A 17748-nucleotide genomic window follows, 5' to 3' on the forward strand; every position below is an offset into this window, starting at 1 on the left:
CACAAGGTGTGTAACATTGTAATTTATAACCTAGTTACAATGTAAATTACAACGTATGTAACAATACAACTAACAACGTTGTGGAATTTGTTCTTTCGCCTACGATTAAAAACTGGAAGTATATATACAACTACATTTGTTTCGGGTTTTTATTGAACTGAGAAAACGAAACTAGATAAATATCTTTTAAACTGACCAAGGTTTTGGATATTTTCTACTGCTGCACCTTCAAGTAAAGCGTATTTTCGTTTGCTTTTTAATCTATGCTTATTTTCACTTTCGATTCATGTTGTTTTCTTCGTAACCATATTTTCGTTCTGTGTTGGGAAGGAACAAATGTCTTGTCCATCCTCAAATGCATTAAAGAGAAAACAAAGTTTACAAGGTTGGATTTTGCGTTATTTAAGTATGAATTTAGATAAAGTTAGTGTTCTCGAGGATTGCACGTTTCTTTTCCATTGTGCAAATTATGGGGACATCTTACTATAGTTAAACTTAGTTCTTTTAAAATTTAAAATGTTTAATGATACTCTGTGAGTGTCAGTCTGTCTCAACATTTTCCTTCAGATTGTGAGCGACCATCGAAGAAGATGGCGTTACGATTCATCTTCTCTTCCTAAAGAATTTGGCTATCAGTTTAATGAAGGTAATAACAATGTATTTTGCTTATAACTACCATAAAATATTGTAAATGTGCTTGTCTTTCGTTTTTAAAGAAGGTCGTTTGCTAGACAAAGATGGCAATGTTTTTAATTTCTACATCAGTGATGACCATTCTAAATGTCAAAGGAATTATGAAGAGCTTGGGGAGGTAATATTCTTTTATGCAAAATATTAAAAAAAAAGTGTTTCAAGAAAGTCAATTGCTGTTGACTAGGCCATTACAGAATATGTGTATGAACTGTTACAAATGGAAATGGGATTGGTGTTACTTAAGATTGAAATTGATAAACCTTTCTTCTTTGGTAAAAGTAAAAAGGTAAGGCTTAATTTGTTGGAGTACTGAGAAAATCAAGTTATTGTCTTAGTCATGAATTTTTCATTTTAATTTGAAATAAGGAAGACACGAAAAGATTCATTTTTGTCAGTAAAGACTATGAGAAAAAAGAGAAGCTACTAATTTTGGTCCATGGTTCTGGTGTAGTTAGAGCTGGTCAATGGGCAAGAAGGTGATATTTGATTCTTTTCATGTTTGACTATCTTCATAACTGCATGATCATTCAGTAATTTCTTTTCAGGTTGATAATTAATGACTGCATTGATCATGGCACAATGATACCTTATATAAAACAGGCAATTGAAGTATGAAACCATTTTTTCTATTTTTGATTGATATCGCAGGTTGTGCAATGAATATTATAACTCTTAACTAGGAAGACTATGGTGTAGTGATAACAAATCATAATCAAAATGAAGTACTTGTAGATGTGGAGGGCAAGAAAGTCTACAAAGAAATTCAGGTAATTTATAACCTTTAGTTTAAGATTTGAAAGTTTGTTTATGTTTAGTCACTTTGTACAAAAGTTGAAAATTCAGTTTTTATGTTCATAATAGAGAGTATCTCCAGAAAAGCATTTTACTTATGTTTGGAAGAACATAATACAAAAGACTCAGGCTTCTAAAATTTTCTTTGTTGCTCACGATTATGGAGGTCACTTGGTTGTGAACAATGTAAGAAAATTGCTTTGAAGGATTTAATTTCTGCTGATATAGTTAAGGTCAAATCATTAAATTTGATCTTTGTCAGTTTAAGGATTATGAAAAAGACTTATTGGAACGTGTTGTGGCAGTTGCATTTACTGATTCTGTACACAGCCTTAGTTACACAAAACCTAAAATCAAACAGTGGTTTTTAAAGGTATGATTAATGACATTTTTCTCTGATATAGCTACTACAAAGACCAAGGGTGAAGGGTACCCTGCTTTATATGCACCATTTAAAAAAAACTGGAATTAGTTTGATAGATACTGTGCTGTTGACAAACATCACACCACCAAAGCATTTTTCTAACCACAAACCTTGATTTTTTCAATTGTTGATAAAACTGTAGATGTTATGTACATCCACCCCTTCCTCACATTAAAAATAGTGAAGCTATCCTACTGACAGCCTGAAATGTATAGTAAAGCAAACAATATGAGCATTGTGTATTTTAAAACTGAGAAGGTGGAAAACTTGTATTTTTTGCTATAATCATTGATAAAGCATCATCATAAAAAATTTTCTTTATTCCACAATTGTCTTTAAATATAAAGAATTCAAGGAACTGGGTTAGCTCATCTCATGAAATTGACACATCAATGCAATATCAAGAGGATGAAGATCACATCACACGTGTTTCAGCAGGTAATCATAGTGTCATTAATTTGTCAGTTTTAGTGTTGGTTTCTAAAGTTTTCTTCACGCACTGTAGGAACTTCAAAACATGAAGAAACATCTTGGAAAGCAAGGGAATCTATTTTCAAATATTTTCAAGATAGAGCAGCTCTCTTTGAGAATGATGGTAAATCACCTAAAGATAGCAATAATGAAAATAATTGTCTTGAACACAACAATTGTAGAAATGTTACAACTGCAGCAGATGATCAGGATAGAGATGAAGATACAAGTGCAACATCAGATAATCGTAATACAAATGTAGCAGATCTTCAGGGTAAAGATGAAGATACAAGTGCAACATCAGATAATCGTAATACAAATGTAGCAGATCTTCAGGGTAAAGATGAAGATACAAATGCAACATCAGATAATCGTAATACAAATGCAACAGATCATCAGGGTAAAGATGAAGATACAAGTGCAACATCAGATAATCCTACAAATGACAGCAGATCTTCAGGGTGATGAAGATACAAGTGCATATATAATCGTAATACAAATGTAGCAGATCATCAGGTAAAGATGAAGATACAAGTGCAATATTAGATAATCGTAATACAAATGTAGCAGATGATCAGGGTAAAGATGAAGATACAAGTGCAATATTAGATAATCGTAATACAAATGCAGCAGATGATCAGGATAAAGATGAAGATACAAGTGCAACATCAGATAATCGTAATACAAATGCAGATTATCAAGGTAGAGATGAAGAGACAAGTCCAACATCAGATAATCCTAATACAAATACAGCAGATGATCAAGGTAGAGATGAAGAGACAAGTCCAACATCAGATAATCCTACTACAAATACAGCAGATGACAAAGGTAGAGATGAAGAGACTAGTGTAACATCAGATATTCCTACTACAAAGACAGCAGATGGTCAGGGTGGAGATAAAGAGACAAGTCCAATATCAGATAATCCTAATACAAATGCAGCAGATCATCAGGGTGAAGATGAAGATACAAGTGCAATATTGGATAATCGTAATACAAATACAGCAGATGATCAGGGTGGAGATAAAGAGACAAGTGCAACGTCAGATAATCCTAATACAAATGCAGCAGATCATCAGGGTAGAGATGAAGATAGAAGAGCAATATTAGATAATCGTAATACAAATGCAGCAGATCATCAGGGTAGAGATGAAGATAGAAGAGCAATATTGGATAATCGTAATACAAATGTAGCAGATGATCAAGGTAAAGATGAAGATACAAGTGCAACATCAGATAATCGTAATACAAATGCAGCAGATGATCATGGTAAAGATGAAGATACAAGTCCAACATCAGATAATCGTAATACAAATACAGTAGATGATCAAGATAAAGATGAAGAGACAACCAACATCAGATAATCCTAATACGAATACAGCAGATGATCAAGGTAGAGATGAAGAGACAATTCCAACATCAGATAATCCATACAAATACAGCAGATTATCAAGATAGAGATGAAGAGACAAGTGCATCATTAGATAATCCTAATACAAATACAGCAGATGATCAAGGTAGAGATGAAGAGACAAGTGCATCATCAGATTATCCTTATACAAATACAGTAGATGATAAAGGTAGAGATGAAGAGACAAGTCCAACATCAGATAATCCTAATACAAATAAAGCAGATGACAAAGGTAGAGATGAAGAGACAAGTGTAACATTAGATAATCGTTATACAGATGTAGCAGATGATCAGGGAAGAGACAAATGCAACACCATCTAAAAAGATGGAGCTATGACAATGGAAGTATGTAAGTATGTAAGAAAGAGGAAAATGGTAGTGTATAAATTTCTGCTTAGAGAAGCAACATATTGATGCTGTGAAATAAATAACTGAAATATCCTTTGTAATAAACAAAACGGCAAACATAGTAATGTTTGCAAAAAACATCTTTTAAATACTTTAAAATGATTCTCATTATTTTCAATAGGATGGGACATTCACATTGTTTAAGACTATAGATAGTTGCTAATATTGAATAAACGATAATTTCATATTCTAATTAAAATGTTCAAAACCGTTGCCTGCTTGATCATTTCAAACAGTGAATTTACAAGACAACATTAAATCATAAAATGGAACTCTTCAATTCATGGAACAAGATCTCAAAGAAAGTAACGTAAAAGAAGGTTCCAGTTGCAATTGCTTGAAACACAGCAGAGAGGACATGTTCAGTAAAAGATGATGATTCATATTTCACCAAAAGTATGCCAATACCAAAACCTGTAAGACTTAGGGCAGAAAATACAAATGATGACCGGGCTATTGCTAGAGGATGATCGTATTCTTGCAGTGTTCCAGGTGATAACTGTGAACAGCTTGTCTCCTTGGTCATCTATCATTTGTGTTAGCTGCACTCTTTCTTCTGAGCAAAAACTTTACCACGAATGTGTGCATCACTCCGTTAACGACGAAAGAGATGTTGTATCTGATGTGACACATGATCAAGTCAGAGAAAATGAAAACGAGTCTAAAGTTGCAACGACACCGTCTCCCTCTTTTGACGATCTTGGTGTAGCTGATGTAATACAGCGATCTCAGGAACTTTTAGGTGATTTTTGTGTATGTAATAGTACATCTGAGAAGGATGCTGCTTCAAATAGAAAATTACTACGGCATTTTGATAAAAATGGTGCTGAACATTTAATAAAAGAATCTGAAGAATTACTTAACTACGGTATTAAAAATGAATGTAGACATGAACAATCCAATGATCGTTTTGATGTTACCAATGGTTCCTTGAAATCTGAGGAAATTTCATTCCCCCAAATCTCTCAATATTCCGCCTTTACGAAGACTTTGACTGTATCTTGTGATTCAAGTTTATGTTCGAGTGTGATTGGTGAACACCATGACAGAGAAGTTGACCAAGGCAGTGATTATACCACTAGTGTTATGCATCTTAAAGATACTGACAGAAGATTACAACAGCTGTTTCAAGAGTCGCATGATATGTTGGAAGGCCGTAAAGAAGGTCTTGTCTCCGAAACCTTGCTAAGTAAAGATGAAGCGAAAGCTAGAAAGGCTGAGCAAGACATCGATTTCGATGAAATGAAAATCGTTCACTATCAAGCAAAACGTTTATTAGAACAAGCCAACAAGTCAACTGGATCTAACCAGGACGATTTTTGTGAGAGAAATAAGAAAGATTTGGATATTGATAGCGTTAATGCAACGATGGATAGAGATATTGCTGGACGAGAGGCACAAACTCACAAAGAAGTTGTCGTCGTTACTTCTTTAAAGGATTTGCCAAATCCTTATTCATCTCTTCTAAATCAACCTTCATTCCTTAATCTTTCGTGTGGATCCTTTCATAAGACATTAGAGTTTCAGAATAGCAAGACTAAAGATAATGATGTTGTTGATGTATGTGTTGAACAACTAATGGATAAGAACGGTGCAATTTTCAATCGCGGTTTCGATAGAAACACAGAATGCCTAAATGGTCGTTCTTTTATCTCATGTCTGGATGGCATGTGTAGCAATTACTCAAAAGAACTTAGGAGCATTAAAGATGGAACACTTCTAGCCAGCAACGTTTATGAGAAACTGTTCGATCATCAGAGTGGTATTATGTGTGACAAGAATGCTAAGAAAAACACGAGAGCGCAGCATTTTTATGATAATCTGAAGTTCAAGGCGATCATTCATCATAGAACTCACAGAGAAAAGCGTTATGACACTTATCCATTTTAAAAGATGTGAAACGTTTCTTTACGCAACGATCCTGTGCGAGACTTACGGTGAAATTAAATCATTTTAAAAACGTCTCTTCGAAGAGGCTTTAAAAAATGCTCGGTTTTTCATTAATATCTTTCATTATTGCGATTTGTTTTCTTGTATCAATTTGAACATGTTTTAATGTTTGCTATATCTTGAACTTTTCACCAAAGTCTATGGTCTTGTTGCGTAAAGTAATGTTATAAAATAACTTCTAGGGCCTGCACGTATGGACACAATTTTAGGGAACTTTTCTTATATTATTTATTTATTTGCTATTTCGACCATTCAAAGTACATCTCAAGTGGAAATGCAAGAGTGGTTTCCATCACAAATTTTAATTTATTATAATATATTAAAAAGAGCTACGACAATTTGTGTTTGTTGAATTATGATTTGCTTCCCAAGAATTATTTCCAACTTTCGTTATCCGTACGTAGTAAAAGTCATTCAGAAATTTTTTCTCTACCATTATGTAACAACGAAGTGTCAATCCGCTCAACATTGTAACACAAGGTGTGTAACATTGTAATTTATAACCTAGTTACAATGTAAATTACAACGTATGTAACAATACAACTAACAACGTTGTGGAATTTCTTGTTCTTTCGCCTACGATTAAAAACTGGAAGCAAATATACAACTACACTTGTTTCGGGTTTTTATTGAACTGAGAAAACGAAACTAGATAAATATCGTTTAAACTGACCAAGGTTTTGCATATTTTCTACTGCTGCATGTACTGTAGGTCGTTTCCTTCAAGCAAAGCGTATTTTCTTTTGCTTTTTAATCTATGCTTATTTTCACTTTCGATTCATGCTGTTTTCTTCGTAACCATATTTTCGTTCTGTGTTGGGAAGGAACAAATGTCTTGTCCATCCTCAAATGCATTAAAGAGAAAACAAAGTTTACAAGGTTGGATTTTGCGTTATTTAAGTATGAATTTAGATAAAGTTAGTGTTCACGAGGATTACACGTTTCTTTTCCATTGTGCAAATTATGGGGACATCATACTGTAGTCAAACTTAGTTCTTTTAAAATTTAAAATGTTTAATGATACTCTGTGAGGGTCAGGCTGTCTCAACATTTTTCCTTTAGATTGTGAGCGACCATCGAAGAAAATGGCACGTTATGATTCATCTTCTCTTCCTAAAGAATTTGGCTATCAGTTTAATGAAGGTAATAACAATGTATTTTGCTTATAACTACCATAAAATATTGTAAATGTGCTTGTCTTTCGTTTTTAAAGAAGGTCGTTTGCTAGACAAAGATGGCAATGTTTTTAATTTCTACATCAGTGATGACCATTCTAAATGTCAAAGGAATTATGAAGACCTTGGGGAGGTAATATTCTTTTATGCAAAATATTAAAAAAAAATGTTTCAAGAAAGTCAATTGCTGTTGACTAGGCCATTACAGAATATGTGTATGAACTGTTACAAAATTATATGGGATTGGTGTTACATAAGATTGAAATTGATAAACCTTTCTTCTTTGGTAAAAATAAAAAGGTAAGGCTTAATTTGTTGGAGTACTGAGAAAATAGAGTTATTGTCTTAGTCATGAATTTTTCATCTTAATTTGAAATAAGGAAGGCACGGAAAGATTCATTTTTGTCAGTAAAGACTACGAGAAAAAAGAGAAGCTACTAATTTTGGTCCATGGTTCTGGTGTAGTTAGAGCTGGTCAATGGGCAAGAAGGTGATATTTGATTCTTTTCATGTTTGACTATTCATAACTGCATGATCATTCAGTAATTTCTTTCAGGTTGATAATTAATGACTGCATTGATCATGGCACAATGATACCTTATATAAAACAGGCAATTGAAGTATGAAACCATTTTTTCTATTTTTGATTGATATCGCAGGTTGTGCAATGAATATTATAACTTTTAACTAGGAAGACTATGGTGTAGTGATAACAAATCATAATCAAAATGAAGTACTTGTAGATGTGGAGGGCAAGAAAGTCTACAAAGAAATTCAGGTAATTTATAACCTTTAGTTTAAGATTTGAAAGTTTGTTTATGTTTAGTCACTTTGTACAAAAGTTGAAAATTCAGTTTTTATGTTCATAATAGAGAGTATCTCCAGAAAAGCATTTTATTTATGTTTGGAAGAACATAATACAAAAAACTGAGGCTTCTAAAATTTTCTTTGTTGCTCACAGTTATGGAGGTCACTTGGTTGTGAACAATGTAAGAAAATTGCTTTGAAGGATTTAATTTCTGCTGATATAGTTTAGGTCAAATCATTAAATTTAATCTTTGTCAGTTCAAGGATTATAAAAAAGACTTATTGGAACGTGTTGTGGCAGTTGCATTTACTGATTCTGTACACAGCCTTCGTCACACAAAACCTAAAATCAAACAGTGGTTTTTAAAGGTATGACTAATGACATTTTTCTCTGATATAGCTACTACAAAGACCAAGGGTGAGGGGTACCCTGCTTTATATGCACTATTTAAATAAAACTGGAATTAGTTTGATAGATACTGTGCTGTTGACAAACATCACACCACCAAAGCATTTTTTTAACCACAAACCTTGATTTTTTCAATTGTTGGTAAAACTGTAGATGTTATGTACATCCACCCTTCCTCACATTAAAAATAGTGAAGCTATCCTTCTGACAGCCTGAAATGTATAGTAAAGCAAAACAATATAAGCATTGTGTATTTTAAAACTGAGAAGGTGGAAAACTTGTATTTTTTTGGTATAATCATCGATAAAGCATCATCATTAAAGTTTTCTTTATTCCACAATTGTCTTTAAATATAAAGAATTCAAGGAACTGGGTTAGTTCATCTCATGAAATTGACACACCAATGCAGTATCAAGAGGATGAAGATCACATCACACGTGTTTCAGCAGGTAATCATAGTGTCATTAATTTGTCAGTTTTAGTGTTGCTTTCTAAAGTTTTCTTCATGCACTGTAGGAACTTCAAAACATGAAGAAACATCTTGGAAAGCAATGGAATCTATTTTCAAATATTTTCAAGAGAGAGCAGCTCTCTTTGAGAATGATGGTAAATCACCTAAAGATGGCAATAATGAAAATAATTGTCTTGAACACAACAATTGTAGAAATGTTACAACTGCAGCAGATGATAAAGGTAGAGATAAAGATACAAGTGCAACACCAGATAATCCTAATACAAAGACAACAGATGATCAGGGTGGAGATAAAGAGACAAATGCAACACCAGATAATCCTAATGCAAAGACAACAGATGATCAGGGTGGAGATAAAGAGACAAATGCAACACCAGATAATCCTAATGTAAAGACAGCAGATGATCAGGGTGGAGATAAAGAGACAAATGCATCACCAGATAATCCTAATGCAAAGACAACAGATGATCAGGTGGAGATAAAGAGACAATGCATCACCAGATAATCCTAATGCAAAGACAACAGATGATCAGGGTGGAGATAAAGAGACAATGCAACACCAGATAATCCTAATGCAAAGACAACAGATGATCAGGTGGAGAAGAGACAATGCAACACCAGATAATCCTAATGCAAAAGACAGAAGATGATCAGGTGGGATAAAGAGACAAATGCAACCCAGATAATCTTAAACAAAGACAACAGATGATCAGTGTGAGATAAAGAGACAATGCAACACCAGATAATCTTAATACAAAGACAACAGATGATCAGGGTGGAGATAAAGAGACAAATGCATCACCAGATAATCCTAATGCAAAGACAACAGATGATCAGGGTGGAGATAAAGAGACAAATGCATCACCAGATAATCCTAATGCAAAGACAACAGATGATCAGGGTGGAGATAAAGAGACAAATGCAACACCAGATAATACTAATGCAAAGAAAGCAGATGATCAGGAGATAAAGAGACAATGCATCACCAGATAATCCTAATGCAAAGACAACAGATGATCAGGGTGGATATAAGAGACAAATGCAACACCAGATAATCCTAATGCAAAGACAACAGATGATCAGGTGAGATAAAGAGACAATGCAACACCAGATAATCCTAATGTAAAGACAGCAGATGATCAGGGTGGAGATAAAGAGACAAATGCATCACCAGATAATCCTAATGCAAAGACAACAGATGATCAGGTGGAGATAAAGAGACAATGCAACACCAGATAATCCTAATGCAAAGACAACAGATGATCAGGGTGGAGAAGAGACAATGCATCACCAGATAATCCTAATGCAAAAGACAACAGATGATCAGGGTGGAGATAAAGAGACAAATGCATCACCAGATAATCCTAATGCAAAGACAACAGATGATCAGGGTGGAGATAAAGAGACAAATGCATCACCAGATAATCCTAATGCAAAGACAACAGATGATCAGGGTGGAGATAAAGAGACAAATGCAACACCAGATAATCCTAATGCAAAGACAACAGATGATCAGGGTGGAGATAAAGAGACAAATGCAACACCAGATAATCTTAATACAAAGACAACAGATGATCAGGGTGGAGATAAAAGACAAATGCAACACCAGATAATCTTAATACAAAGACAACAGATGGTCAGGGTGGAGATAAAGAGAATGCAACACCAGATAATCTTAATACAAAGACAACAGATGATCAGGGTGGAGACAAAGAGACAAACCAATGCAAACCTAATACAAAGACAGCAGATGATCAGGGTGGAGATAAAGAGACAAATGCAACACCAGATAATCCTAATACAAAGAAAGCAGATGATCAGGGTGGAGATAAAGAGACAAATGCAACACCAGATAATCTTAATACAAAGAAAACAGATGATCAGGGTGGATAAAGAGACAAATGCAACACCAGATAATCTTAATACAAAGACAACAGATGATCAGGGTGGAGATAAAGAGAAAATGCAACACCAGATAATCTTAATACAACAGATGATCAGGGTGGAGATAAAGAGACAATGCAACACCAGATAATCTTAATACAAAGACAGCAGATGATCAGGGTGGAGATAAAGAGACAAATGCAACACCAGACAATCTAATACAAAGACAGCAGATGATCAGGTGGAGATAAAGAGACAAATGCACACCAGACAATTGTAATACAAAGACAACAGATGATCAGGGTGGAGATAAAGAGACAAATGCAACACCAGATAATCCTAATGCAAAGACAGCAGATGATCAGGGTGGAGATAAAGAGACAAATGCATCACCAGATAATCCTAATTCAAAGACAACAGATGATCATGGTGGAGATAAAGAGACAAATGCATCACCAGATAATCCTAATGCAAAGACAGCAGATGATCAGGGTAGAGATAAAGAGACAAATGCAACACCAGATAATCCTAATGCAAAGACAACAGATGATCAGGGTGGAGATAAAGAGACAATGCAACACCAGATAATCCTAACAAAGACAGCAGATGATCAGGGTGGAGATAAAGAGACAAATGCATCACCAGATAATCCTAATGCAAAGACAACAGATGATCAGGGTGGAGATAAAGAGACAATGCATCACCAGATAATCCTAATGCAAAGACAACAGATGATCAGGGTGGAGATAAAGAGACAATGCATCACCAGATAATCCTAATGCAAAGACAACAGATGATCAGGGAGATAAAGAGACAATGCAACACCAGATAATCCTAATGCAAAGACAACAGATGATCAGTGAAGAGATAAATGACAAATCACCAGATAATCCTAATACAAAGACAGCAGATGATCAGGGTGAGATAAAGAGACAAATGCAACACCAGATAATCCTAATACAAAGAAAGCAGATGATCAGGGTGGAGATAAAGAGACAAATGCAACACCAGATAATCTTAATACAAAGACAACAGATGATCAGGGTGGAGATAAAGAGACAAATGCAACACCAGATAATCTTAATACAAAGACAACAGATGATCAGGGTGGAGATAAAGAGACAATGCAACACCAGATAATCTTAATACAAAGACAACAGATGATCAGGTGGAGATAAAGATTAAATGCAACACCAGATAATCTTAATACAAAGACAGCAGATGATCAGGGTGGAGATAAAGAGACAAATGCAACACCAGACAATCGTAATACAAAGACAGCAGATGATCAGGGTGGAGATAAAGAGACAAATGCAACACCAGACAATTGTAATACAAAGACAACAGATGATCAGGGTGGAGATAAAGAGACAAATGCAACACCAGATAATCCTAATGCAAAGACAGCAGATGATCAGGGTGGAGATAAAGAGACAAATGCATCACCAGATAATCCTAATTCAAAGACAACAGATGATCATGGTGGAGATAAAGAGACAATGCATCACCAGATAATCCTAATGTAAAAGACAACAGATGATCAGGTAGAGATAAAGAGACAATGCAACACCAGATAATCCTAATGCAAAGACAACAGATGATCAGGGTGGAGATAAAGAGACAAATGCAACACCAGATAATCCTAATGTAAAGACAGCAGATGATCAGGGTGGAGATAAAGAGACAATGCATCACCAGATAATCCTAATGCAAAGACAACAGATGATCAGGTGGAGATAAAGAGACAATGCATACCAGATAATCCTAATGCAAAGACAAAGATGATCAGGGGGAGAAGAGACAAATGCAACACCAGATAATCCTAATGCAAAGACAGAAGATGATCAGGGTGGAGATAAAGAGACAATGCATCACCAGATAATCCTAATGCAAAAGACAACAGATGATCAGGGTGGAGATAAAGAGACATCACCAGATAATCCTAATGCAAAGACAACAGATGATCAGGTGGAGATAAAGAGAAATGCAACACCAGATAATCCTAATGCAAAGACAACAGATGATCAGGGTGGAGAAGAGACAAATGCAACACCAGATAATCCTAATGCAAAGACAGAAGATGATCAGGGTGGAGATAAAGAGACAAATGCAACACCAGATAATCTTAATACAAAGACAACAGATGATCAGGTGGAGATAAAGAGACAAATGCAACACCAGATAATCCTAATACAAAGACAGCAGATGATCAGGGTGATAAAGAGACAAATGCAACACCAGATAATCTAATACAAAGACAACAGATGATCAGGTGGAGATAAAGAGACAAATGCAACACCAGATAATCTTAATACAAACACAACAGATGATCAGGGTGGAGATAAAGAGACAAATGCAACACCAGATAATCTTAATACAAAGACAGCAGATGATCAGGGTGGAGATAAAGTGACAAATGCAACACCAGACAATCGTAATACAAAGACAGCAGATGATCAGGTGGAGATAAAGAGACAAATGCAACACCAGACAATTGTAATACAAAGACACATCAGGGAGATAAAGAGACAATGCAACACCAGATAATCCTAATGCAAAGACAGCAGATGATCAGGGTGGAGATAAAGAGACAATGCATCACCAGATAATCCTAATGCAAAGACAACAGATGATCAGGTGGAGATAAAGAGACAATGCATCACCAGATAATCCTAATGCAAAGACAACAGATGATCAGGGTGGATATAAAGAGACAAATGCAACACCAGATAATCCTAATACAAAGACAGCAGATGATCAGGTGGAGATAAAGAGACAAATGCAACACCAGATAATCTTAATACAAAGACAACAGATGATCAGGGTGGAGATAAAGAGACAAGTGCAACACCAGATAATCCTAATACAAAGACAGCAGATGATCAGGGTGGAGATAAAGAGACAAATGCAACACCAGATAATCTTAATACAAAGACAACAGATGATCAGGGTGGAGATAAAGAGACAAATACAACACCAGATAATCCTAATACAAAGACAGCAGATGATCAGGGTGGAGATAAAGAGACAAGTGCAAAACCATGTAAAAAGATGGAGATATGACAATGAAAGTACGTAAGAAAGAGGAAAATGGCAGTGTATAAATTTCAGCTTAGAGAAGTAACATATTGATGCTGTGAAATAAATAACTGAAATATTCTTTGTAATAAACAAAACAGCAAACATAGTAATGTTTGTAAAAAACATCTTTTAATACTTTAAAATGATTCTCATTATTTTCAATAGGATGGGACATTCACATTGTTTAAGACCATAGATAGTTGCTAATATTGAATAAACGATAATTTCATATTCTAATTAAAATTTTCAAAACCGTTGCCTGCTTGATCATTTCAAACAGTGAATTTACAAGACAACAATAAATCATAAAATGATCAAACGTTTCTCATTAATATCTTCATTATATATCACTCTTAAAGAACTCAACAATGGCCACAACACCATAACCCAACACCAAAGAGAAAAGCTTTACCAATCTATGACAATCTTTACTGTTCAATTCATGGAACAAGATCTCAAAGAAAGTAACGTAAAAGAAGGTTCCAGTTGCAATTGCTTGAAACACAGCGGAGAGGACATGTCCAGTAGTAGATGATGATTCATAATTCACCAAAAGTATGCCAATACCAAAACCTGTAGGACTTAGGGCAGAAAATACAAACGATGACCGGGCTATTGCTAGAGGACGAAAATCTTGTTGGACCATATTTACACCAAGTGAAAATGCCAAAAGGCACTTGTGAACTATTACTGGGCCTAAAACTCCGATCATTTTATCAACTTTATGAAATAATCCTATAGCTAGACCTTCAAACAATGCATGGACGGATAATGCAATGAACAAGATATAAGTACTAAGATAATGTCGAAAGTTGTGGTGTTTCTTTTGTAGGTTGGCTAACAGAGGATCTGGCTCATCGTCAATTTCAGCGAGATCATTTTGAGTGTTATCACCATTCAATTGACCGAGATTTTCGGCCATAGCATGTATATTGTCATCACTTTCTCCATTTTCAAGCATCGTAGAACTTCCTGGTCGAGCACTTTTCCGATCGCCATTTCTTAACAAGGGAGTTTTGCTGTTTGGTACATACAGATGGCTATGTTCACGTGATTCTTGGCCCTCTTGCGTCGCATGTACTATTTGCTCGATGAACAAAACAATAAAAAATCCAACCGAAACACCGAATTCTGCTAGTGGATACTTCGAATTTTTGCCTTTTAAAATATACTTAAAATCGTCATCGACTGTCGGCAAAAGTTCCAACATACTTGAGGCAAAGAACGCTCCACCAGCGAAGCACATACCCAAGCTCAACAGTTGTTTCCGTCTCTGATTTCGTTTACTTCTCCTCGTCAAATCACTTGGTGTCCTCTCGACATCCTTTTTATCGCGAAGAAATAAGGGCAATAAACCTGCGGCAAACGTTACGAGGAATAAAGCACAAAGTGATATTATTTTCACAGCAAGAGTATGTTCCATTTTAAAAAATTATTTCTCCACGTCCGTATTTAAGGTTATCCCGTGATGGCGTTCATTAAACGAAAATAGTACGTTTGCTTCGTTGTACAAGAAAAGGCAGAACAGAAATAGGAAATATGAGATGCATTGTTTTGAAACAACACAATCCAATATCGAAAATTAAGGCAGCCTAACGAACGAACGATTTATCAGATTATGATTTGTTAGATTATGGATTTCTCACTTTGATCAGATCGAGGCTTAAAGACTTGTAAATTGAATTGAAATCAAACCAGATTGCCATGGAAAATAAGACGAAGACTAATTATTTAACGAAGAAGCGAGATTGTCTTTCTTGCTCGTTCTTAAATTAGTAACAGTGTAAATTATTAAGAAGCACTTTTTGAAGTCTTGCAGAAAGAAAAAATCCAACTATTCTTTAGTTTCAAAGTTCAACTTAAGGAAAAACATTTTTTTTCATTGTCTAGTACCTTGAGCTTACTGTTTTCAAACTGTAATTTTTTAATAATTGTATTTTCGTGTTGTTTCATTTCATACGAGCCTCGGGCTAGATCCTGAGGGAAGTGACTGACCTTGCTGGCTTTAAGCCTTTGGCAATATTCTTGACCCTTACATCAGATCAAGATTACTTGATCTTAGATAAGATCACATGATCCATGATGTCATGACCGCTAGAATCCCGCGTGAGCCACACGCAACAAATCAAAACACCATTGATAAAAGTCAATGAACTTTTGTTGTTCGGTGATAAATATTTTCTAAAAGATTTTCATCATAATTTTGCTGTGTATGAACTGCTAAAATGACTCGTAAGTTTTATATTTGAAGTTGCAAACAATTTAGTTGTAACTAGGCTAAGTAGAAAATGTACAATAAGGCTAATATGTAATACCGTTTATTAATATTTTATTTCTACCGTTAAATTAACCGGAGAAATCACAATATTATCACCTTAACATAAACAATTATGTAACTTCTTGAAAGAATTTCTAATTTTTACCAAAATTTCATTAAAATCATTAAGCTATGTGAGCTGTAATAGATGAAAAAGTACTTGTTTCTTGATGTAATTGAAAATATTTCAGTTGATGAATACTGGTACATCACTCATGTCAAATATTGTGTTAGGTGGAAATCAAAGGGAACTTGCTCGAGCCAAGAATCTCAAAAAACAACAAGCTGCGGGAAAGACCAAAAAGGGAGAAGAAAAAGATGGTAATAAGGGGGCAAATCTTGTCAAAAGACAGGAAAGGTACACAGTTAATTTAGTGTATCTTAATGAAGTCAAATTCCTTATGAAAGGCTTGAACTTTTAGAGATGCAGAAGTGATGAGATTGAAACAGCAGAAAGCTGCTGAAAAAAAGGCTGCGGCAGATGGAGCAAGCTCTTCAAAGAAATGATAAAAAGATAGGTTCTTTTCTTTTAGTTAACAATATTATTTGCGACACCAATATATATCTAGTAAAGTGCTCTTTCTTCGTCAATGGTAATGTAGCCATTTGTTTACAGACTGTAGAATGAATCCATCTCTCGGGGGATGGATTATGCTTCCCTGGCTATTTTGCTTTTAAAAAATTTTTTCATTGTGAGAGAGGGAATGACTAAAAAAAGAAAATTACATGTATGATGTATTGTATTATAAAGTAAAGTAAGATGGACAAATAAATGTTTGGTGATGTTTATTGTAGACAGAATATTGCCAAACAGAAAATATGCACTTGGTTCGTTTTCGATGAGAAACATCACGTTCTTTTGTATTTCAAAACACAATGAGAAACGTCACGTGGTTTTGTATTTCGAAACACAATGAGAAACGTCACGTGGTTTTGTATTTTAAAACACAATGAGAAACGTCACGTGGTTTTGTATTTCGAAACACAATGAGAAACGTCACGTGGTTTTGTATTTCGAAACACAATGAGAAACGTCACGTGGTTTTGTATTTTAAAACACAATGAGAAACGTCACGTGGTTTTGTATTTTAAAACACAATGAGAAACGTCACGTGGTTTTGTATTTTAAAACACAATGAGAAACGTCACGGGGTTTTGTATTTTAAAACGCAATGAGAAACGTCACTGGGTTTTGTATTTTAAAACACAATGAGAAACGTCACTGGTTTTGTATTTTAAAACACAATGAGAAACGTCACGGGGTTTTGTATTTTAAAACACAATGAGAAACGTCACTGGTTTTGTATTTTAAAACACAATGAGAACGTCACGGGGTTTTGTATTTTAAAACACAATGAGAAACGTCACGTGGTTTTGTATTTTAAAACACAATGAGAAACGTCACGGGGTTTGTATTTTAAAACACAATGAGAAACGTCACGTGGTTTTGTATT

General features: G+C 34.8%; 2 protein-coding genes and 2 long non-coding RNA genes across 4 annotated transcripts; 3 read left to right on the forward strand and 1 right to left on the reverse strand.

Moving 5' to 3' along the window:
• The first annotated feature begins 391 nt into the window (after nt 1-391).
• On the forward strand, nt 392-10969 carry LOC124457003. The gene is made up of 20 exons (XM_047007306.1): nt 392-811; nt 878-979; nt 1060-1169; nt 1239-1302; nt 1374-1460; nt 1555-1671; nt 1748-1858; nt 2257-2347; nt 2415-2504; nt 7212-7292; nt 7363-7457; nt 7523-7624; nt 7705-7814; nt 7881-7944; nt 8016-8102; nt 8197-8313; nt 8390-8500; nt 8899-8989; nt 9057-9484; nt 10771-10969. The coding sequence occupies exons 1-20, from the start codon at nt 692-694 to the stop codon at nt 10903-10905; spliced, it is 2313 nt and encodes a 770-aa protein (XP_046863262.1). The 5' UTR covers nt 392-691; the 3' UTR covers nt 10906-10969.
• On the forward strand, nt 2871-5062 carry LOC124457031. The gene is made up of 2 exons (XR_006952533.1): nt 2871-3334; nt 3587-5062. It is a non-coding gene; the product is annotated as an uncharacterized LOC124457031 (long non-coding RNA).
• LOC124457039 lies at nt 10117-10323 on the forward strand. Its single transcript, XR_006952534.1, has 2 exons — nt 10117-10218; nt 10280-10323. It is a non-coding gene; the product is annotated as an uncharacterized LOC124457039 (long non-coding RNA).
• Nucleotides 10970-14288: 3319 nt separating the features above from the next.
• Nucleotides 14289-15569, reverse strand: LOC124457013 (zinc transporter ZIP1-like). Its single transcript, XM_047007316.1, has one exon. It carries the CDS (start codon nt 15398-15400, stop codon nt 14318-14320), a length of 1083 nt encoding a protein of 360 aa, XP_046863272.1. The 5' UTR covers nt 15401-15569; the 3' UTR covers nt 14289-14317.
• Nucleotides 15570-17748: the final 2179 nt, after the last annotated feature.

This window comes from Xenia sp. Carnegie-2017, unplaced genomic scaffold (assembly GCF_021976095.1).
Source record: "Xenia sp. Carnegie-2017 unplaced genomic scaffold, XeniaSp_v1 HiC_scaffold_13, whole genome shotgun sequence".
Taxonomy (NCBI): domain Eukaryota; kingdom Metazoa; phylum Cnidaria; class Anthozoa; order Malacalcyonacea; family Xeniidae; genus Xenia; species Xenia sp. Carnegie-2017.